Genomic DNA, 23,852 nt, shown 5'->3' with positions numbered 1-23,852 from the left:
CTTCACCACTTTGACCGCGAATAAAAGGAATGTACCTTTTACCGACGAACTCCACGGCTGATTTCATCCCTGTGCAGTGCATCGACTCAAAGTTTCCTCCTCGACGAGATCCTCTCTTCCCCCTGGTCGAAACAACGAACTGCAACCACTGCCAGGAACAACTGCCTCCGCTGGAGCTTCCTCTCTCTTAAGGTACTGTGTTCCACCTGGCCTCCCTTTCTTTGGATTGCTAAAGGTGACCCTTAAATCCTTGGCTTTCCAACTGGGTTGGCCCCAGACCTTCTAACTTTACTTCTTGAATCACCCCAACCTCTTTTGAACACTCTGCAAAGAATTTTAGTACATTTTAAACCGTGTGATCCTGGGCACATTTCGCTTTGCTCCATTTAAAGTGGGCTTGGCCTATGAACTTTGGCTCTACAGTGTATACTGCCTTCACTGACTTGCTTTGAACTTAGAAAAGTGTTGTGAACTGTTTTATTTTTATGACCTGTCTTTTTCTCTCCCTTTAACTTAACTATTGGAGTGCCATCTAGGTTATGCGCTCACATCTGTTTTAACAAATAGTGGTGTTTTAACTCTGACTTGTCTAATAGTTATCAAGGGAAGTGCCTATACTTTATCTGACTGTTTTAACTTGCTTTTGATTTAGAGTGCTAGTGTGTTATTAAATAAATAATTATATACTTTTGATACAAAGCTCTGGTCAGTGTTTGCTTGTTCCACTGTGTTTTTAACCCTATTGTGTATACTCTATATACTGCCTAACTCCTCTTGAGAGAAGTCTGACTGCTCAGCCACAGCTACCAGGTAAATCTGGGTGGTGCAGACTGCTACCAATTGGGTTTACTGCTTACTCCTGTAGTTTTCATCTTTTTGCAGTGTTCCCCAAGGGAACTGCACAGGATTCTGCTTAACATACATAGACCAATATTTGGACCAAGGAGTCGAAATAAAACCGGCAAGAACACAATACACCTGTATTTTCAGTAAAACAGATAATACATAACATTTAGTTCTGCACTCCAAAGTACATAATGGCTCACACTGAGGCAATTCAAAATCCATACTATTCTAGTTTTTCGAGTAAGTCTTAGCTTCTGGATTTTTTTCTTTTTCTTACACAGCTTTTAGATACCGCTAGTTCCAAATAGACTGCATTTATGAACACAGCACTGCACTTTCTCAGGGCTACAAGAACAACCCAGCAATACCCTGCTTCAGAATTTATTAGAAGGCTTTCCAAATTGCTGGCAGGATGTGAATGTCCTCTATTGCACAGATGATTTTCAAAACCCAGACCAGGTGGATTTAATCCTAAAAAAAAAACATTTGCTTCAAATGGATAACTACTTTATTTAAAGATGTCAAAGGTGGTATAAAGAGAGGCTTAATTTTGCCTGTCAGATTTTATAAACTAATATGCACACTAGTTCTTGCGCACACTTGCAGGCATGAATTTCTATTCAATTATGGCTGTACATTTGTATCAAACTGTGCAGCATTGGTGAAGGCACTTTTTGCTTTGGTAAATGTGCATTTTGTGACAATGCACTGTATCTCATCCTCTGTGAAGCTAGGGAGGTGAGCCTGCTATGCGATGTTGGGGGTGGCGGAAAGCAGGACCTCACAGGGGGAGACTCCCCTTTTGGGACAATGACTCCCGTTCCGTCAAGGAACTCCCTGGACATCTTTATGAGGAGACAAGAATATCTGGTGGTCACTCAAACCAGTTACTGTCTGCTACTACAATATCCCCAAGAATCCACCTCCTCATGCCAGTTGTATTGAATTGAAGAAGCATGTGAGAATCATACAGAGTACTCAGTGGTTGGCAACCAACCACACTGGGACGAAGAAGATGGACCAAGGAGCCACACGTCCTCCATCGAAAGAAACTAACGACTGTGTATCTACACTAGGGGGAGGACCTTGTTTTGTATAATAAAACGAGAAGAAGGACCAGTGAAGTTGGTCACTGGAGCCTGGGAAGTTCAAACCAGGGCTGAGGAAGAAGCCCGGAGACGCTGACATGACCTGAGCAAAGCGGACGCCGGAAAGCTGACTAAGGAGGTACAGAGAAGGCAGGAAGACTAGCTGTGTGCTTGGGAAGAACCTAGAGGCATGGTGTGACACAGAAAGGGTGGACCAGGTAGTCCTCGAACTGTGCTGCGACCGTAACAGGCAGGGCTATACAGAGCCATTTAAAGAAGAAGCGAATGACCAAAGCGTTGTGCCAACAGGAGGAACCTGACCCCACGTGAAGAACCGGTGATGCCTGTCCGAAAGGGGTAACTGGAGCGGTAGGAGATCCAGGTGGGGGACCGGTTGGAAAGAGAATGAAGATTACCAAGGGAGTAATCGCAATCGTCCCACAGTAAGTAAATATTGGAAGGCAAGCGAAGACCACCAGGGGACCAATCCTATTTGTCCAAGTATTTGTGAATATTGGAAAGAGAGTAGAGACTGCCACGGGACCAGTCGTACTCATCCCAGTAAAGGAAAATATGATAAACCAAGTAAGGAACACCACGAAAGCCATCCGACCTACTTCCAGAAAAGCATAGAGATTTATAAAGATATGCTGCAAGATTCAAAGAAGCAGCAGGGAGGACATCATTATTTGATCAACAAGGGACATTTTCTGTATAGAAAACAAGAGGAAGCCTAGGAGGGGTAAAAGTCCCCTCGAAGAATTGAAAGAGCTCATAGATGACATGACCAGAAGCCATCACAAGACCGAACTGTTAAGGCTATAGAAGCCTGTCCAGGAGAAGGGAGTCGTTCTCCTGGACCCCTCTGAGTTTTCTTGATTGGTGGAGGGGCCAGAATAGGATAGTTTTGGATGAAGGACGGACTATTGATTTGGATGACGAGTGCCATAGTTTTGTGGTAGGTAAGGGAAGCTCCTTATTAGGTATGGCTGGGCCTTTTATTATTGAAATAAAGACTTGCGTAAATGCCACCAATTGGTCCTACTCCTTCTGGCTTACCAAAATTTCTATACACCAGACTCAGCAGCAGATTACATACACATTTACAGTCCTCTTTAAGACTTGAACCATTCTAAAAGATTTAGAAGTTACATTATTTCCTAGTCGGAATGCATTTAAATATACGGTTTGTAACTCTGCTGTGAACAAACCGATAGCAAACTTTGACATGTCTACACGATCAGAACTGAAGATCAATTCAGGACTTCAGATGACTGTTTTACAGGAGAACGGGTTCTAGCAAAGAAAGCACTAAAAGCCAATTAAACCATACACTTCAATACTCCATTAGTTCAACTCAAACAGGAACACATTTGAGCGTCTTCGGTGCTAAAGGATTTAGTTGTCTTCTATTCAGGCTGCTCCTGATGTGCAGTACCTTTGCAAACCAGAGTTTAAACTGATGTGTGATCTGGAAGGGGTGTTACATTTGGAAGCATTCATAGTGGTGCCTGACATGACATTGTTGATGATTGCGCACACATTATACTGATCGTTCAACAACAACAGTCATTGGGACACACTTTAAATATTCAGTCACGTGTGCTTCCATGAAAGCCAATTCAACCATAATCTGGAGGCCTGATGACATTTAACTTTCTTGTTTCATCTTCTTTGCATTCTGTAAATAGATTAAATTCATGTTGCTTTTTCAGTTGGAGTACTCCAGCAATTTGCAAGATTTTGTTTTTTGTGCAGCTTAATAAAAATCGGTGCGTACATAAGAGAATAACAATCTCCATTTCTTGTCATTTGTATGTCGGAGATTGTGGAAAGAAAAATCTTCTCTACATGTTAGTATATGGTTTTAGATCTGAAGAGTTAACACAGCTACTTGATTTGATTTTACTATTTAAAACGCGCATACCCCATGGGGTCAGAGCAGAACTGCATCTAGGCGCAGATGTTAATTAATAACTGCTTATAAACTTCACTAAGCTTGTATTGTCTTCTATCTACAAGTAAATGGAGAAACTACAACTAGAAAATCGTAAGCAGAAAAGTCCTTCTGGGCAGATATTGGTTGTCCTGCAGCAGTGTAGGTTATTTAGAGCCATTTCTGAACAATATGTTGCTTTTAGTTTAGTATGAGTTTGTGATGCTGAAACCGTTTGTTAAATTGTTTCTATTCCTCCAGTGGTTGGCAAAGGAATGTCCTACTGGTCAAGATGCTGTAGAAGGCAACACTAGAAGTTGCCAGATCAGTCTGTCAAAGGACCAAAATACCCTGAGTGAGCAACTGTTGAACAGAGGTTTTGTTCACACAGTGCAACATTATCCTTTCTATTCGGAGGACACTAACCCATTCCTGATTTTAACTTTGCATTCTGGGACTAGTAGTCCTGGATTTACCCATTATAAACCCAGGACTACATGTGCAAGAATGGCAATTTAAAACCACAATTGTACTACTGTCTCCCTAATGGAATGGATAATGTTGGCATGCATGCGTTTTGATAGGAGAATGTTCTTTTATAATATGGGCTAGATAATCCTGGTGTAGAGCGCTTTGAGCATGTGGTGCAGAGACACTGCTTTCAGTCTGCAGTCTAGATTGCATTTGGGGTAGCAGAGGTTCAGTTGCGTATAGCGAGTATACTAATGAATTCGAGTATACTAATGAATTCTAGATCATGTTAACTTATCCTGTCACCTAGTCTGATGTGGATTGAGACATGGACTGACTGAATTATGGATTTTCTTTCCCAGAAGCAGGAAGCTACAGAGAAGGTTAGGTGGATAACCATAGTAACCGTGCTTGAGGGAACTATATACTTCATACCAGAAAAGTGCGTTTGGCCTCTTTTTGTAGGAGGAGTAGAAGTAAAAGTTTAAAGCAAGGCTGCAATGTGATCTAAGCAACCAGAGTGAGACACTGGTCACAAAAATATCTCAAGAAAACCTGCTCTAGTGCAGTCTACTGACCACACTATTCTATTCGTTTAACAGAGGATTTGCGACTGGGATGTTTCAATGAAGAATACATTTCAGATTTGCCATTCTTAGCATGTTGACATAGAATTGTCGGCAAGGAATGCAAACGTAAATAACCTTGGTGTTTTAATGTTTTTTTGGTTGAGCTTCTAAAATTAATGATGATGAAGGATACTTGTCACTCCATAAAAACAGCACAAGATTTGGCTTTGAAAATTAAGTTGCGTATTAAAGTGCTGATAGTGTGAACATTTGTTTTGCAGAATGAGTGGAAAGAAAAACACCCAACCTTGGAAAGTGCAACAGCGACTGATCGTTCCAGAATGACCATGCGTGACCTAATATATTACTTGCCTGACACCAATCCTATGAAGTGAGTTCATTACCTCCTTTTTCAAAATAGAATGTCCCTTACAGCACCGGAGGTGTGGGATGGAAGGCAGTGTTGGGGTATGGGTGGTTTGACCAAAATAACTTGACCGCCTGCCCATTTGGCTTATTTCTTTTTACCTAATTATTCTTGACCTACTGCACAGGGAAACGCCCCCGCCACCCGAGAACAGAAAGAAGATGGCCTGCTCCTCACTGCCACCCAGTCCCATAGACCCAGTAACTTCCTAGTGGGGGGTGCCGCAGTGCGCGTTCTGATGTCGGTCTCTATTCTCCAACCGTGGGATATTGCACATATCTCTCTAAATGGTGGATTGTTCTGTAGGGAGGCCCAGTGTATGTCTGATTCTCTTGGGTCCAATCATATCTGAATGTTACATGGTAACCCTGTGGTCAAATGTAAAGCTTGAGACAGATAAAGGAGGTTAAGGAAAACGTTAATTTCTATTACTGCCACCCTGCTGAGCAACAAAAGGGACATATTGTGCTAGATCAGTGGATATTAGGAAACTGAACAGCCAATTCTGGTGATTTCTGGGCCATTCAAGACCGGCTGAGCAGATTAAAAAGAGGCAGAGGGAACCAGAATTTGATGGGCCATTCAGAGTGGTGGTGCAGTAAGAAGAGAAGCAATGGAGAAAACAAAGATAGCAGTTTAGTGATGTCTAGATCTCATTCCCTGGCGCAAGTCACAGTGCATGCCTCAACTATCACCTAGTGCAAAATATCTTGACTTTACCATTGACTGTGCCTGCTAATTTGCTCATTAAAAAAGTGTATTGCCAAGAAGATGCAAACAGCATGGTATCAACATGATCTCCTTTGCTAAAGTCTAGCATAGCACCCTTTCCCCAAGTCCCAGCACAGTTGTCAAAACCCTGGCTGTCTCCCAGCTGGACAGTGGCAGCACCTTTTTATTTTCCGTAATCTCATTTCTGATGTTTGTTAATCTGCTTAGAATCACATGCTGTGCATAGTCCGACATCCAGTGGTCACTGCAGAGTATTGCCTTTTGTTTTTCGTAGTCAAAGGGACGTCGACAAGGCGTGTCTGTAACACTATCACTATAGTTACGTGCAGTGTACCCTCAATCCCTCACATGTCGAGGTCCCTCAGATTGTTTTTTTCAACCCAGATATTTGTCGCCGTTACGCAGAGCTTCTCGAGAAACATTGCAAATACTCACTCGACCATTTGGTCGTTATTTAAATATTCACTCGACCATTTGGTCATTATTTAACTTTACCTTACTTTAGGTTCCTCCTTCGACGTAGCTGTTCTCCGCCGACAAGATCTTCGACGGCTGTGCCTTCGACGGAGGAGATCCTTCGGCGTCGCCGAACACGTGGCCTGGCCTCGCCGGCCTCAAACAGTAGGGAGAGTGGGGTCGTGGGACATTTCTTGCTTCTCTTTAAGAATGCCTTTCTCTTTCCCCACCTTTTCCTTCGGGGTTATCACGTCTGATCGTTTCCTCCGCTATGGAGAGGACACCATTTATATTTTGCCCGCGCTGCAAGGGCAAATTCACCTGGAAAGACCAGTACAAACGGTGCAACCATTGCTTGCCCCTCGACCACAAAGAAGATGGTTGTGCGGCCTGTAAGCTTCTTAAGCCTAAGACTTTAAAGGACCGCAGGGTCAAGAGGTGGGCAGCCTACGCCATGTCTAGGTCCGATTCCTCACCCGCTGCCGAAAGCGCCGAGGAAAGTGATAACCCGACCTCCGCTTCGGAGGTTGTACACCCCTCTAGGGAGCGGTCACGCTCCTCATCTGTCCCCGGCCCCGACAAGCTCGGCTCACGCCCTGCTTATGGGGATGAACACCCCGGCGACACTGACGCACACAAGGACTCGCATAAGCACACGACCCACGGCTCTTCCTCGTCGAAGACGAAGAAAGCATTAGCGCCAACGGAGACGCAGGTCCTATCGACGGCCTCCACAGACCGTAAGGGTCCAAAGCCCCCCTCGGAACCGCAGACGCGACCAGCGACTGGGCTACCCCCAGATAAGGGCGCTATCACTAAACCGCCAGATGACGTGCCCCGTCAGCGAGCGCCCGTTGGCGTAGAGAACGCGACACCTGTAACGTCGACGCCAGAGGATCCCTCGACAGACCATTTAGTCGTCGAGAGCTTGACACGTATTGTTTCCACCGATAGCCAGAGACGGACGGCGAAAGAGATGCCGAATACCACTCGCAAGGCCAGGGAAACGCCGAAAGGGGCGGAAGGAAGGCAGGAACTGCCCCCTCCGTCGAAAGGGACTCCTAGCCTACTAGAAGGCTTCTCAGAAGGCGAAGGGAGTTTATCCTCAACGTTATGGGATAGGTCGAAGTGTTTACAGGCCGAAAGCCTCCAAATCCCCCCCCCCCCCCCCCCCCCCCCCGACAGCTCTGGGTTACCACAAGGGACCTTAGAGAGACTCCAGTTTTGCATGGACAAAATGGAGAGTTTTATGTGTACTCAATATCTACCCACACCCAAGAGACCAGGAGAGGGACCTCTGGAGGATCCCAGGTCTAAGTACCCTAGGCTGTTTAAACCCCCCCCCCCAGGAGGATGTAGAGTTATATGACCTCACTGTAGAGGACTCCCACTTTCGTGAAGATGAGGAGTTCTTACCTAACGAAAAAGAACAAAACCTAGACCAGGAAGGTTTCGAGGATAACCCAGACATGGGTGGTGGGGGCTTTGAAGAAGACCCAGAAGAAGGTGCTTCACAGCCCTGGCAGTCCCCATCAGCGTCCACAGACCCTGAGACCCTAAACCTGCCCCCCCCCCAAAAGACTCGCCAATCAGGAATACGTCACCTGTAGATTATCAACCTACCTTCAATGCACTACTATGCAAAGCAGCGCATTTCGAAATCGAGACTGGGGAAATTTCTCCTGAAATAGACTTTGTGGAAAAAATCATCAAGGAGAAACCCCCTGTCAGTCAAACCATTCCCCTCCTCGCCTCAGTAAAGAGACGAATCATTCCTTCACTATCTACACCCGCATTGGTCAGAGGGGTCAACCCAAGGATAGAAAAATTATTTAGTCCTTCTCCATCGGACCCGTTATACATCAGGGGCCACTCAGTACCGGACTCCTTGGTAGTAACGAATACAAGAAAGAGGGCAGGGGTCCCGCTATTAACCAGCGAGGCACCACCAGATAAAGCAGGTAAAAAGCTGTATGCCCTAGTAAAAGGATTACAGTCTCGGCAGCCTTTTCCACTAGTATGGTCAACAACTCCTTCTTACTGGCAAGTTATGCAGATGCCCAATGGAGCAAACTACGCAAAGACATCGAGGAGGTACCTGAACCCCTAAGAACTCTGCTTCTGGCCACGGTTACTGAGGGCACCTTAGTCAACCAGAGCATCATTAAGAATGCTGTAGATGCTGCAGAAACAGCTGGCCGTTCCCTAGTCCAAGGAATTCTCCTCAAACGTCATGTCTGGCTACGTAATTCAGGGTTTAAACCCGAAACACAAGCATCTCTCATTAACAAACCAATAGAGGATGCCAACCTCTTTGGGAACGCGGTGGATGATGCACTAGAGACTGCAAAAAAAGATTTTGACACCATTAAGACCCTAGATCAGATTTCAAGGCCTCCCAAAAAGCGAGGTTATGGAAACGGACGCTTTTTTCGAGGCCAACGCCAGCAACAACATCAACAACAGCAGCAATACTCTGCAGGCAACTGGTCCTCGAATCAAGGAACCATTGGACAATACACCCAGAGAGGACCGCGTCGTGGCAAGGGAAGAGGTCGGGGTCCCACCCCTAGAGGTTCCCAAGCCATTTGCAAGGCGGCAACCTGGAGTTCTGTACACACCTTTACAAAACACTACTGTCTAGATGCCCACTCTAGGTCTGATTCACAGGTGGGACAAGCAGTATTAAGACCCCTTTTCTCTACTGTTCCTTCTCACCTCCAACTCCGGGTACTGCTCGCTAGTCTATGCACAGCATGTGATTCTAAGCAGATTAACAAACATCAGAAGACAATGCATTACTTACCGTAAAAGCATTTCTGATGGTTGTATCTGCTTATATTCACATGCGCCCACCCTTCCTCCCCGATGGAAGGAACATAGACATCCTTTTCTCTCTCTTTTCTGTACTCGCGCATGTCTATAAGGCTCCCTCAGGGCAGAAAAAATACAGAGGGACCTTGACGCACGAGGGATTGTGGGTACAGTGCATGTCACTATAGGGATAGTGTTACAGGCGCGCCTTGTCAACGTCCCCTTTTCGACTACGAAAAACAAAATGCAATACTCCGCAGTGACCACTAGATGTCGGACTGTGCACAGCATGTGAATCTAAGCAGATACAACCATCAGAAATGCTTTTACGGTAAGTAATGCATTGTCATACCACCTTGCCCCATCTGAAAGCCATCCACCATACTATATCATGCCTCAGCACATCCACCATACTATATCATGCCTCAGTACACCACTAAGAACATTTTACAACATCACATCCTATTCTTAAGGAGCTGTACAAGGTACCCCTTCAAGTGCACATGTTCAAGACCACCTGCATCACCTACAGAGCAGTCGATACCAAAACACTACACTACCTGGCTAAGCCGCTCAATATCTCTGGGGGCCTGTGCACCACCAGAAGTCACATCACCAGACTGGAAACAAAGCACTTCAAGGGGGGGAAGAAATGAGAATCTGGCATTTTTCTGCTACATACCCTTTTTCTGGATCAAGTTGCCATAGTAGGTGAGCTTCTATCCCACACTTCAGGAATGGGCTTTTAAAGACACTTAACTTTTAAGGAACTTACCACCAATCGCAGATTGCTCCACTGAACCCTACGTCTCCTGCTACAGAGCTGCTGCCCCTACCAGTTCCTCTGCTACATCACACCCTGCTTGTTAACCCCGTGGGGAATGTCCAGCGCTCTGTTGCTTAACTGCTGGGTGTGTGCTTTATAAATTCCATACATACTGCTCTGAGCCTTCTGGGGGTTGGAACCTAGACCCAGGTGAACGTTAGTGTTTGAAAGAAGCGAGTAGTATTGCTAGCCAGCTGGTGTTTGTAACCCAGATGCCAGCAGGAGGCGGTGCTCCAGAGAAAGACCTAGCATGTTGTAGGCTCTAGCCCAGGGGGGCGATGGCTGCCTGGTGGCTAAGCAGAACTCCCGTATGAGGAGTTCCGGGCAGGGAGTATAGAAACTTCTGCTGATAGTCCACTTGGGTCTCTTAAGTAAGGGAAGTGGTAATGTATGTTTTTTTTTCTCCTGGAAAGTGTGCGTTTCAGTTTCATTCAAGAACTCAGTAAGGTGACCTGTGGTAGCGGAAAACCTTTTTTGTTTTTCATAATTTCTTTATTACATTTTCATATACTGTTGACAATCTCTAAAAATCAGAAAACCGTAAATTGAGTTCAAACATTCGCAGCCATTCAAATTGCAAAGTAGTTCAAATACATTGACCATATAGTCTTTTATAATCCATGCTGGTTCCTGTCAACCCATCTAAACAAGGTTATTGGGTAAACAACCCCTTGATACCCCAATGGCAAATTGCATTGTCGTCACTAGAATACAGTTATGGATCCAACTAGACACACCACCGTTGCACATTAACAGTTGTATGTAACCGTTATAGGTGCCTGATTATATAATGCTTAAAACCAATTAGTGTTTATCCAGCATACAGGTATATCACGTTAAGTGGTTTAGAATTATGATGTTTGTATATAATCGTCAATGTTTTTTGTTTACGAAGATAACCTCTCCTGGGTTCCCAAATGTATTCAGGTCGACTTCTCCGTGAGGATGATATGGTGGGGGGCGAAGGGGGAGGAAAAAAAATAAATTCGCAAATGTTTTCTTTTGCTTCACATGTTAATAAATTCAACCAAGAACGATATGTTGGAGCTGTGCCTTTATACCTGGTCCTAGCCACTATAATTTTGCCAATTGACGCCATACTCCGAGAGCGCCTTAAATGCGTTCCTTTGACCGTAATAATGCTCAATAGCCATACAAGTGGGAATGCAGGGATATTACTGACATGCATTCTTTTAATAACTCCTAATATTTGATGCCTGAACATTTTAAGAGCTGGGCACTGCCAGGTCACATGTAGGAAATCTGCATTATGGATATGACCTCTTGAACAGTTTTGTGAGATATCTGGTAAAGGGGCATGCAACACTCTATTTGTTATCAGTTAGTCGTTTACCAATCATAATCTCCCACTTTCACCTGCTCGGTCAAGAGAGCACATTTTCTGTGCAATAATCATCTTATATCCCCGTATATCGTGGGGCTATAATAAATGGAGTGATGGGCGTTATCAGTGGTTCCTTAGGTGTACTTTTGATATGTTTCAGAGTGCATTTTAATCTGTAGTATAAAGAAAATAATGTGGGAATTCGTTACACTTCTCTGTTTAAGTTGCCATGGGGTCATAAAGACACGATCCTCATATAAATGCTGCCACTTCGCTATTTCCAGGTTATCAAAGTGAATAAAGATTTTGCAGAACAACTTCCTTAGAAAGTTTTAATTCTTTAAAGAAACGGAGGCGAGCATTATGCTTCTTTCTTTCTTTCTTTAGTTTACATAGAAAGAGCTCAGTAGCAAGTTTGGATGCACCCAAAACAATATGAGAACATCCATAGCTGACCAGGGTGCAGAAAAACATACATGAAAACATTAAAACTGAATAAATAACATAAGTTCCAGTCCATAGTTAAGTCACTGAAAACAGGAAAAAACTCAATTTGCCAGCAAGCTAGGTCCAAGTTCATGATAGGTCACCAAAACATGTGACCCCAATCCTCCAATAGCAGTAGGTAAAACCCTCTAAATAGGGACTGCCCCTCTTTCTTTGTTGCTCACAGAAAGAGATGAGTTAATTTCATTGCATCATATCTTATTAGGCTATTTTTTGTGTTAAATGAGCATATATACATTATAGATTGTATGTGTGTATATATATATATATATATATATGTGTATATATATATATCTATATATATTCTATATATATATATATCAGAAAAGGGTATGAGGGGCGCACTCTGGGTCCCAGCTAGGTGTACCTTTCCACAGTCCAGTTGATGATCTCCTCCTAGCGCGCTTTCTTGCCTCTTGCAATCATCAGGGAGGCAGTCTGTTCAGGTGTCTGTTCAGGTGTTGATGGTTACTACCAGTGATGGCCTCAGGGAATTCTGGTTGCTGTAGTCATTCAAGTAGCCAGGAACCAACTCCCCCTCCAATTACAAAGTGTAAAACCCCAGTTGGGGGGGAGGGGGAAAACCAACAGTGTGGCTTTAAGCAACCAGAATTCCCTCAGGCCATCACTGGTAGTAACCATCAACACCTGAACAAACACCTGAACAGACTGCCTCCCTGATGATTGCAAGAGGCAAGAAAGCGCGCTAGGAGGAGAAGATCAACTGGACTGTGGAAAAGGTACACCTAGCTGGGAACCAGAGTGCGCCCCTCACCCCCTTTTCTGATATGTAATAACGTTGTGCCTTTACTGTTAAGCTATTTATTTTAAACTACGCATTTCGCGTAGCCCGTGTTTATTTGCTTCCTCACTTGTGAGAACACGTCGTACTTTCTTTCCTCATTTCGACGCCAGCTCCTGCTCTCAGGCCGGCGTCGGAAATCGCTTTCTCGGTTGCCCTCAGCTGTTTTTCGTCCCTCGGGACACTCGACTCCCCTACTCTCAAAAGAAAGAGAAGCATAATGTGAGCCTCCGGTGTTGCCATAGAATTGGCAATTGCTGCTCATAGGTGATAGTAACTCCCGGGTATGATACAGTGTAAACTGAGGGGCATATGGTAGCATTAGTTTCGGTATTTTGTGCCATGCATTCCATATAGAACGTACTGTTGGTATTTCTACTTTATTGAATTCGCTATTTCACAGGGTATCTGTGTTGTGGTTATCTTTATTTTTACACAAGCATATTCATGTGTCCTGCTAAATCACCATGTCACTTATTATGCTTGCACTGCTCTGCAGTATTCATATAAATCTGGAACATTCAATCCCCCTAGTTCATTAGTTCTTGTGAGAATGCCAAATGCTATTCTTGGATGTTTGTTAGCCCATATCTGGTTAATAACCATTCCTACTTTCTCCCAGAAAAACATTAGAGGTACAATCGATGCATTGTTGAAAATGTATAATGGTTTTGAAACAATTACCATTTTGATCAATGATAGTCTTAAACTTTGTGCTTGTGGCAGTTTGATCCATCCAGGGCTTGCAAAATCTACTAGCCCATTGGCATTGGCGAGTAGTTTTTATGCAGGGCAAGTACCATTTGCACGATACTCGACCTTGCTGGCAAGTATGGGGATATTAGAAACCCATTTTCATTTAATGCAAACACATTTTGTTTGCAGTAAATGGCAAATACAGGTTTCACTGTGCATGCTTTACAGCATTGCAGCAAATATGAAGTGTTCTTATGGCGACATGCACCATTTACATGAAACACTGGTAAATATTTTGTCACCAGTCACCTTGGGGCAAGTGCATTTCTCTTAGGTTGAGTATGTAAAAGGAGTAACTCGCCCTGCAGGTCTAGTGTGATTTTTAAGAATTTTCAAGGCCTTCACATCTACCTACCTTGGATTCCACTATTTCTAACACCATCTGGAAATGTTCTTGATATAATTTAATGGTTCCGTGGATATGCTGATCCCTTAATATTTTTTTTTTTTTTAATTTTTTTTTTTTTTAAATAATTTTATTTTCAAAATAACACAATACAAACCAAACTTGCAGCATTATACATTGCAAACTGTAAACATCAATTAATACCGTATTACTGCACTTAAACCCCCCCCCTCCCCCCGAGAGCTTATCAACCTTACAGTTCTGTGTAGGCTTGGTGCGGCCGGGCGCCGCCCCTCCCGGAAGCAGCAGGGTCCATTTCCGCGCCAAAGAGTCCCGTGATTAACATTCTCCAAGCCGCCAGGTTGCCCATTTCTTCTTCCCCACAATTACCACACGCTTCCTGCCATACCCCCGTTTCAGCCTCCGCCCACTTCTGCAGGTCCCGCCACCATATCTCTATTCTTGGCCCATGGCGTTGCTTCCAACTCATAGCTATCCTTCTCTTAGCTAGTACATACGCCAGGTCACTCAGTTTCCCAAGATGTTTGGTGTTCCGTGGTCTAGGGAACCCTCCCAGGAGGCAGGCCCAGGCCGTGTCAATGCGTAGCAGAACCCCCTTATCTGCCAATTTCTGTGCCACTTCCCCCCAAAAGCCTTCAATCACTGGGCAGGACCAGAACATATGCGTCATGCCTGCGTCTACTTCATCACATTTCGGGCATGCTTGTCTGCCTGCATTCGCGAACTTAGCTATTCTCTTCGGGGTCATATATGCTCTGTGCGTGATGTACAGCTGTATTTGCTGCAATCTAGCATTCCTGGACACTTTCTTATGGTATCCCATGGCCCGTTCCCACATCCCATCAGTCATCTGTACCCCCACTTCCGATTCCCAGTCAAGCCTCAAATCCATCAAATCCTTCCCCACCCGGGTCATCACCACCTCATATAATCTAGAGATCTCATGCCCGCCCTCTGATATATCATATATCGTTCCGATCAGTGCATCTGGGTCTTCCGCCAGCACCGTCTCCGGCCAAGTTTTGCGGATGATCTGTACCAGCCTTAGGTATGTAACATATTGGCCCCCGTGCAACCCTGTTTCTTCACCCAGGTCTACGAATTCTCTAATGACCCCGTCCTGCCATATGTCTCCCAGTGTGGCCAGTCCAACCGTTTCCCAATATGTCCTGAAAATTTTCCTGAGCTGGCTATCCCCCATAGTCAGGGCGACCAATGGCACATGCGGGGAACACGGGTGCGGGCTCTCAATCAGCTGGCACATTCTACGCCAAATTCTCCACCCCAGCAGCAACATACCTGGGCATCCTTGCAAGTCCGACCTAGGGACCCAGACAACCTCTTTTAGATAAAACGGGGCACAGTCCCTCCCAACCAGCCTAGACTCAGGAGTTTCCTCATCAGAGAGCCATCTGGTCACATATTGTAGTTGGCTGGCCACATAATAGGCCTCGAAGTTCGGCAGCTTGATGCCTCCCCTATCGTGGAAATTTTGCAGTTTCCACAAGGCTACCCTGTTGCGGATGCCGTGCCACAGGAAGTCCCTGCATACGCTATCAAGTTTGACAAATAACTTCTTGGGTATGAAATATGGTGTATTACTGAAAAAGTGCAAAAGCCTGGGCAGGACCACCATTTTAAGCATCGCCCCCCGGCCCACCATTGCCAGCGGCAGCTTCTCCCAAAACCGCATACTCTCGCGGATTTTCTTTACCGCCGCCTCGGCATTGTGCAAGTGTTCTTCCTTCACAGCATGATATACATCGATTCCGAGGTAGCGGAAAGACTCAATCGCCCAGGGCACGGGCAACACCGGCAACCATTCCAGAGGGACTCCAATAAAGCTCCCCAACGGAAACATGCTTGATTTGCTGGGATTAACCGCTATGCCGGACAACTCCGCATACTTTTCCATGACCTCTAAAATGTACTGGAGGTTTTCCTCCGGACACCTCAGGTACAACAACAGGTCGTCAGCATATAGGGATATCAAATGGTTCGCTCCTCCCACCTCGATGTCAACCAGGTCATATTGTTGTCTGAGGTACACCGCCAGGGGCTCCAGGGCCAATATGTACAGCATCGGAGACCAGGGGCATCCCTGTCTGGTGCCCCTGCTAAGTCGCCACCTTTTGGATATCACAGATCCCGTGCGCACCCTGGCCAGTGGCTCGCTGTACAGCAGTTTCGCCCACCTCACATAGCCAGGCCCAAACCCGTACCTCTCCAAGGCCGCCAGCAACCACGGCCACCTCACTGAATCGAATGCCTTAACTGCATCTAGGGACACCACCACCATCTCTTCATCGCTTCTATTCCCCTCTTCAATCACCCGGTGAAGTCGCCTGTGATTGTGAGTTATGTTCCTGGTGGGGACATAGCCCGTCTGATTCGGGTGTATCAGTTTACTGATGACCTTACGTAGCCTGTTGGCCAGGACCGCCGTAAGGATCTTGCTGTCCTGGTTCAACATCGACAGCGGCCTATAAGATCCACAGCTTTGTCGGGGTTTATTAGGCTTGGGGAGCGGCACTATCAGCGCCTCTCTGAGCGTCTCCGGTAACCGACCCGTCTCGAAAGATTCATTGAACATTTCTAGCATCGGGGGGAGTACCTCTGCTCCATACACCTTATAAAACTCACTAGGGAGTCCGTCCGTGCCCGGGGTCTTACAAGTGGGCAATCCCTTCACTACCTCCTCCAGTTCCTCTAGTGTAATAGGCGCATCCAGCTCCTCTCTTTCTTCCTCACTAATCCTGGGCAGCTCTATGTCTTCCAGTGTAGTTCTGATCTCTGCCTGATTTTCTCCCCCTATGTCCTCATACAATGCTTTATAGTAATCAAGGAAGGCTGCATTAACTCCCTCTTGGGTGTCTACTTCCTCTCCATCCTCTCTAACCATCATCCTGATCGGGGGCCTAGGGGTTTCTCTCTTATATAGCCATGCCAGTAGGCGGCCAGTTTTGTCTCCACCCGCATGCTGCCTCTCAACATATTTTCTATAGTTAAGATTACAAAGCCTCTCCCAAAGCTCCGAACACCGCTGCTGCAGCTCAAGTACTAGGTCTGCATCCCCTCCTGCCTTGCTACATTCGCGCTCCAGTTGTCTCTCCGCCTTCTCTAACTCCATCAGAACCCCACCCTGCAGGCCCTTCGACTTGGAAATAGCGTCCCCCCGTAACACAACCTTGAATGCCTCCCAAAGTGTGCCCGCCGAATCTACACTGCCCGTGTTAACCTCAAAGTACCGCTGGATCGCCTCCCTGATGTCCTCCCTAAAAACCGTGTCTTTAAGTGCCTCCGCACGGAGGCGCCATGTAGGTATTCGTGCACGAGGGCGGCCATACTGCCAGGTCAGCACCAAGGGCGAGTGGTCCGATAGGACCCTTGCTTTATATTCAATTTGAGTGGTCGCCAACACCACTTCTGACGTGGCAAAAAAATAATCCAATCTCGTGTGTAAGCGCTGTGGGGCAGAGTAGTGAGAATACTGCGAGGTACCAGGGTATTTCAGTCGCCAAACATCCGCCAGCCCAAAGTCGCCCAGTAACGTCTGTAGTGCTCTGGCCGCCGGGGTGGGCCGATCAATCCTATCATCGGACCTATCAGCCCTTGGGTCGAGAACACAGTTAAAATCCCCTCCCCAAATGATCGCTCCCCCCACACATGTGCCCAGACGGGTGCATAGGGTCCTGAAGTATGCGGCAGCATTCTGATTGGGGGCATATGTGTTAATAATGCAAACCTCTCTATCCTCCACCAGGGCTCTGAGCATAACCAACCTGCCCTCCGTGTCCACCTCCTGCCACGTGACTCTGAACGGAACGTGCGGTGCTACCCAGATTAGCACTCCCCTGGCATAGGCAGAGTACGGGGAGCCCACCACCATGCCACTCCACTTTTTCTCAACCAGTTCTAACTTGTGTCGATTCAGGTGTGTTTCTTGCAATAGTGCGATGTCAATCCTCTGCCTTTTGAGGTACAACATAACTTTGTTCCTTTTTAAATAACTATTAAGTCCCCTGACATTCCAGGTGACAATCTTAAGGTCTCCCATGGCAAGCTCGTTCCCCCCCTGCCTCCCATGTAGCGACCCCCAACCGCCCCCATGACACAGATAGCGTTTTGGTCCAGTAACTCCTCATATAAGCTCAAACTCCCCTCAACTATATACACAACTAAACCCCAGCTCCCCTCCCCTCCCCCCAACATCACGCACCCCAACTGCTGCCCAGCTCCAGCTTCAGAGCTCAGGCACCCCCACATCTAGCTCCGCAAACACCGATCGGTGAACGGAGCCCAGTAGGGTGAGGTCACCCTAGTGGTCACCCAACTAAAACTATTGTGGGGTAGAGAGTATCGCCCCGTAAGGCTCCCGATCAAGTAAAAATTCACAGTGTCCTGACAAATAGTGCAGCCATCTGACCTTCTTTCCCGAAAGTGCCACACCGACTATATTCAAGTCCCACGAGCCACGCCATCTTGCGACGCCATGTTATGATTCCCGCGTCTCTTCCGAGCCCTTTCTGGGCTGAACTTCTGGTTCCTGGGGGCATCCATGCACATCGAGCCATCCCATAGCATCCTCCGGAGTTTCAAAAAATAAGGTTTTATGTGCATGGAAGACCTTCAATTTTGCAGGATAGAGTAACATATATTTGTGGCCCGCTTCTCTCAGCCTCCGCTTTACAGACCCAAAGTTCATGCGACTACGCTGTACAGTCAAAGTATAATCTGGATAAGCCGTGATGTTTGCCGCTCCTCTCGTGATCGTCCCTCCTTTGCGGAAGTATTCCAGTATCCTCTCCCGATCGCGGTAATTAAGGATTTTGGCGATCACAGGCCTCGGCGGGTTCCCGGGAGGTGGCCTCCTAGTTAGGGCTCTATGTGCTCTTTCTACCGCAAATCCTTGAGATAGGGCCCCTCCAGATATCTCCTGTAAGAGCATGGATTCGATGAAATCCGTTGGGTCACGGCCCTCCATCCCCTCCGGTAGGCCCACGATGCGGATGTTATTGCGGCGGGCTCGTCCCTCAGCCTCCTCCGCTCTGCTCTCCAGGTTGCCCATCCTTTGTGTCAGGGCATGCAAGTCGGCCTTATGAGTGGCGCAATCTGCTGTATTCGGGCCAACTTCTTTTTCGAGGGCCTCCGTGAGCTCCGCCAGGGTCCTGACATCTTGTCGTAGCAGATTAACGTCCTCTTGGACCTCTCCAACCTTGCGATCCAGTGCAATCTTCAGTTCCGTAACGGCCAGTTCCAACTTGGATTCCCAGGCCGCCCTCAGTTCCACGATCGCCGCCAGGATTTCTTGGTTGGTGCACGAAGATGTCGTGCCACTCCCAGCCAGCGCTTCCTTACTTTTGGTGGTGTCCTGGCTCGGGGGAGTTCTGGTGAAGTCATCTAAGGTAGGCTGTTTCCCTTTCGGCCGCACCGGCCTGTTCGACATGGTTCAGAAAATCGATCAGTTGCTAAAGTAGCAAGTTTGTGTACAGTGCCCCTTCACGGCTAGGCCACCGCACAACTCGCCTCTATTCCAGTCCCGGGCCCCGGTCGGCCATTTTGAGTCGCCCTTTGTTCGCAGAGTCTTTTAACTCATAGCCACCGATCTCCGTCGCTGTTAATCCCATTCTCTCCAAAAGTTCACAATGCGTGGCCAATACCTTCACACACACCATCCTGTGTTTCGTCGGTGGTCAGCGATACGTCGTACCGCACATATTTGCCCGGATCGTTGCAGGATCTCGGGAGCTCCTCCAGGACGCGTCCTCCTACATGGCTCTCGTAGCCACGCCCCCTGATCCCTTAATATTTAACACCATTTGTACACCATTTAAAGTTCAGTGTAGTCTCCTAAAAGGGTTAATGTCATCCACCACCAGGTACAAGTTTAGCTGATTGTGTTTTCTATAAAAGTAGCATGTCATCAGTATATAGAGAAACAAGATTTACTAAAGAGTATAGTTGCATACCTATGCATTGCTTGAATTATCTAAGTAGCAAGACATTGTTTCAATTGCAAGTATGAAATGGAGGGGGAACCATGAACCCCCATGTAGTGCCTCAGTTGTAGCAGTCTCTTAGGACTGTGTGCAATGTATTAATGCTGTAGCTTTTGAGTGTGTTACACAACAGCTGTATCGATGTAAGTTTTGTCAAGACCGGAGGCGAGTATCATGCTTCTCTTCATTGTAGAAGGTTAAGTAGCCAGAATTCAGCAAAACGACCCTTTACAAAATACACTCTACTGAAATCAAACTAAATCTAACAAGAATCTCTAGTTGGTTTGTAGTCCCAGGAATACAGACACAGGTGACCATGCCCTACGTATCAGCTGGAGGATGTCCCTGTAAGACCCTTGCACTCCCTTCCCGAGTCGTTTTAGCTGCTCGAGCAGCAGATAAGTACATTGCATGTCTTTTTCCTTTACAGTGTTTTGATTAATCCGATTCCATTAGTGCCGGGTTGTTACTTTAATCGAGTTTGGGGCAGGGATGTCTCCCATGGAGACTAAGCAAACGCTTGCCTCGCCGAGGCTCTTCATTCTTTGTGCATGCTGAGCACCTGATGAGGAATTCCTTCAGATACAGAGTTCTTAGCCAATACGTGCCTGCTACGTGCAGGTCTCTACAGCCCATCCTGCAACCCTTCACCTACAACCCCTCTCCCCTTTACTCCTTTTCTTTGACCTTTTTACAGGCCAGCACAGCTGCAGATCACCCTATGGATCTGTTGGGCACTCACGCCATGACCAACACACATCATCCAGCAGGGGTACTCTGTGCTCTTCACGTTGCAGACGCCTCCTTTTTTTTCCACACTGTAGCTTGTGGAGCGCCCGTTTCTGCTTGCTACAGACTTCCAGATCGGAGTCTAGTAATGGGTGAGGCAGCATCGGGTGAAGCGGCGGGGGCAGTCTGTATAAAAGGGCGCATGATAAGCAAAACAAAACAAAAATGGAAACTAAAGCTCTCAGCCGGCAACTCATTGGCACATGCACTGCAGATCTGAAATAGCCATCACAAGTATAAATAGTGAGCCTAATTTAACAGACGGGCAGCATCGAGGTGAAGCTCTTGGCCACCCTCACGTTTATTACTAGATACTCCAAAAAAGGGTATAGAAGAAAGGTGCACATAGTGCTTGGCTGTGACACATCAGGCGTCCTACTGAGACCCGGAATGGTCTGAAGAGGAGCCAGCCATGCCTAGCTGGACCTGGCATTGGTTAGCAGTTTCAAAAGATGTCGGGCTCCACCGTGGACGAAACCATTAAGAAAGATGTTGCAGACATACTGGTGCCTATACAGCTCAGAGCATCCTGGCCTTGAAGTTGCCTCAGTGGAAAGGAGATTCTGCTGGAGCATCTTTGATCGAAGAAAGCCTTTTTGGTGAAGAGAGCTTCTCCGAACGCCATACACTCTTGGCCGTAGGTAGGCCCGTGCAGGCATTGAAGAAGATAGCTTGTCTAATGCAAGCAAGGGTAATCTGGATAGGTCCCTAGAGTCACCAAAGATGGACAGGAGAGGAGCCCCAATGGACATGTCCCACAAAGTGGCGGAAATTGAGAAAGTGGGACAGATGTTTGGGTGTATTAAGTAGTCAGGTTCAAAGTCCTCAGAATGGCCCCCATCGCCAAGAGTACCACAGTACCTCAAAAAGAGTCTGTGGAAATTATAGGGCGCCTCAGATCGAACTGGTTGAGACTGGGCATTGACTGCAAAGTAGCATTGACCCCCCCCCCCCCCCCGAGCTTAATAGCAGAATGATAAAATATCTAGGTAAATCGATGAGACCCAAGGAAGGTACAGACAAGGCTTATCATTACATGCTTCCAGGCTGTTTGACATAGCCGGGCTGCTAGCTAAGAATCTGGACCTGTCTGAAATAGCGTTGGCATGGGGACACCAATAGATCCACAAATCCTGACAGAATGGGCACTGCATGCATTCTCCCCAGCAATGCTAACTGCATTTCGAAAGATGCTACTAAAAATAGACTACAAGCTTGGGAAACTTTCCTCCTCGGAAGCAGGCGCTGCTGCTTAAGGCATCTTATTTGGCGACCCAATTGGGAAAGAAATTGCTACGTTTATTAACTCCCTGGAGAAAGCCCAATCCTTGATTTGAGCGCGTCTTCTCCACAAAAGTGGTCACGAGGCCGCTCTTCCAGCTGCTTCTCACTGAATCATGGGTCCAGGCAAAACTAAGCCACGCCTCAGTACTGGCAAGAGCAGAGAGTGAATAACTTTTCCCCATTGAGATGCATGGCCAGAAGCCAATGCTGGAGACGCTTTGCAAAGCAGACCTCTCAATTTTCATGTGGGTGTCATTTGCGCAGCTTTAGTGCCGTTAACCACGATAGGCAGAACAGCGACCTTTGCACATGCATGTGGCACGTTATCAGGTAATGCTTAAGTTATGGAGACAGTCTAGGGCTTTCATGTAGAGTATTTTTGCCAGACCCACTCAAGACCAGCCACCAAAGCCGATTGCAGTGTCAGTCCTCGATCGACAGGTTATGAACAAAGAGGTATCGAAGTGGTCCCAAAGAGAAGCAATTTGTCCTATTGCGTGAAATCTATGCAGGTTTCTCAGCAATCTCTTCCTAATGTGAAGGAAGTTAAAGGTCAGGCCTGTTGTCAATCTAAGGAACTTCGAAAGTTTCATTTTGTACCAGCATTTCAAGGTCGAGGGCATTCGTATGCTCGGACATCTTGCTTTCCAGGGACTGTTTAATCTGCCTAGATCTAAAGGATACCTACCTTGCAGATATGCTTCTTACAGTTCTACGGGCAGGTTGCATTTGGGAATTTTGAGGCTGCCTTTCTGGCTCTTTATTGGGAATCCCACCACAGTCTCTGCTGCACTTCCTGGCATATTACACTCAGCCTATCGCCTACAATGGAGGCTGGGACGTGTGTCACAGGGACACGGAGGTGGGTCCTTTTTCTCTACGTGCGTGGCGTGAGGACGCACCAACGAGGAAGAAAGACCAACAGAACGTCGTAAATGATGTTCTCGCAACAGTCTTCATCCGGAGAGCTGCATTGCTTAACACAAACATGGTCTTTTTGCCATTCTGTTTTGAAGGTAATTTGTGTTTTTTTTTTTTTGTTTTTTTTTTTTGTTTCTTGTAGCAGTAACCCATTACTTGGATTTACAGTACCTTCTATGCTGTGCAAAGGATCTTGCCTGGCTTACTCCTATTGTCCCGTCCCCTTTCCTCTATCTTGTATGGATGTCCCTCGCGAGAGACAGGAATGGAACCTCTTTTCCACCAGAAAAATACATTTCCCCTTTAAATTTACTGGCGCACAGCGCCGAAACATGGACTCCCTTAACTCCGCCCACCAGCGGCACACCTCAGTCCCCTTTTCGTGCCGACTGGAAGGGACCGCTCTGCCAGCGCTCCTGGGTGAGTACTAGCCTTGTAATTCCATGCGCTTTCCTCTGAATCTAATCTTTTCTTTTTAGATTACAGGTTTGGGAACACCGTGCACCAGTGCTCTAGTTTGTCCCTGGTGCATGTCAGCTCAGACGGGCTTTAGCAGGTGCCTGTCGTGCGACTCTTCCTTCCCTACAGCAGATCCACACGCACTCTGTCTCCGTTGCCTTGGTGAGGACCACGGTTGGGACAGATGCTCTGCGTGTGACTCCCTCACGCCTAGGTCTCTTAAACACTGACTCCAGCATTGCAGGTAACTTCAACAGGACGCCTCTTCAGACCATCCAGGACTGCATCCAGAGGAAGACAAAGAAGGTAGGTGCATTATTTTCCAAAGCAGCCAGCAGAGGCGACTCCTTCCCAGGGAAGCACTCTGGCGGAAGGGGTCGGTCTGGCACTCGTACCGACTCGGGACACAAAGCCTCATGCAGCTACCAACCACAAAGTTGAGGGGTCCAAGGGTCCTA

The 23,852-nt window shown here is 46.8% G+C and overlaps 1 protein-coding gene across 5 annotated transcripts in view; it reads left to right on the top strand.

Moving 5' to 3' along the window:
* Window positions 1-23,852, top strand: part of BDP1 (BDP1 general transcription factor IIIB subunit) — a 2,223,165-nt gene that overhangs the window by 82,350 nt on the left and 2,116,963 nt on the right. For all 5 annotated transcript variants that reach the window (XM_069627521.1, XM_069627519.1, XM_069627520.1 and 2 more), the window contains exon 3: window positions 5,192-5,301. In XM_069627521.1, the coding sequence (XP_069483622.1) occupies window positions 5,192-5,301 (110 nt within the window). The remainder of the gene's footprint in view (window positions 1-5,191; window positions 5,302-23,852) is intronic.

This window comes from Ambystoma mexicanum, chromosome 6p, assembly GCF_040938575.1.
Source record: "Ambystoma mexicanum isolate Mex_15411 chromosome 6p, UKY_AmexF1_1, whole genome shotgun sequence".
Classification (NCBI taxonomy): Eukaryota; Metazoa; Chordata; class Amphibia; order Caudata; family Ambystomatidae; genus Ambystoma; species Ambystoma mexicanum.
The sequence above is the reverse complement of the archived record's forward strand: the minus strand, read 5'-3'. Positions and strand labels throughout refer to the sequence as shown.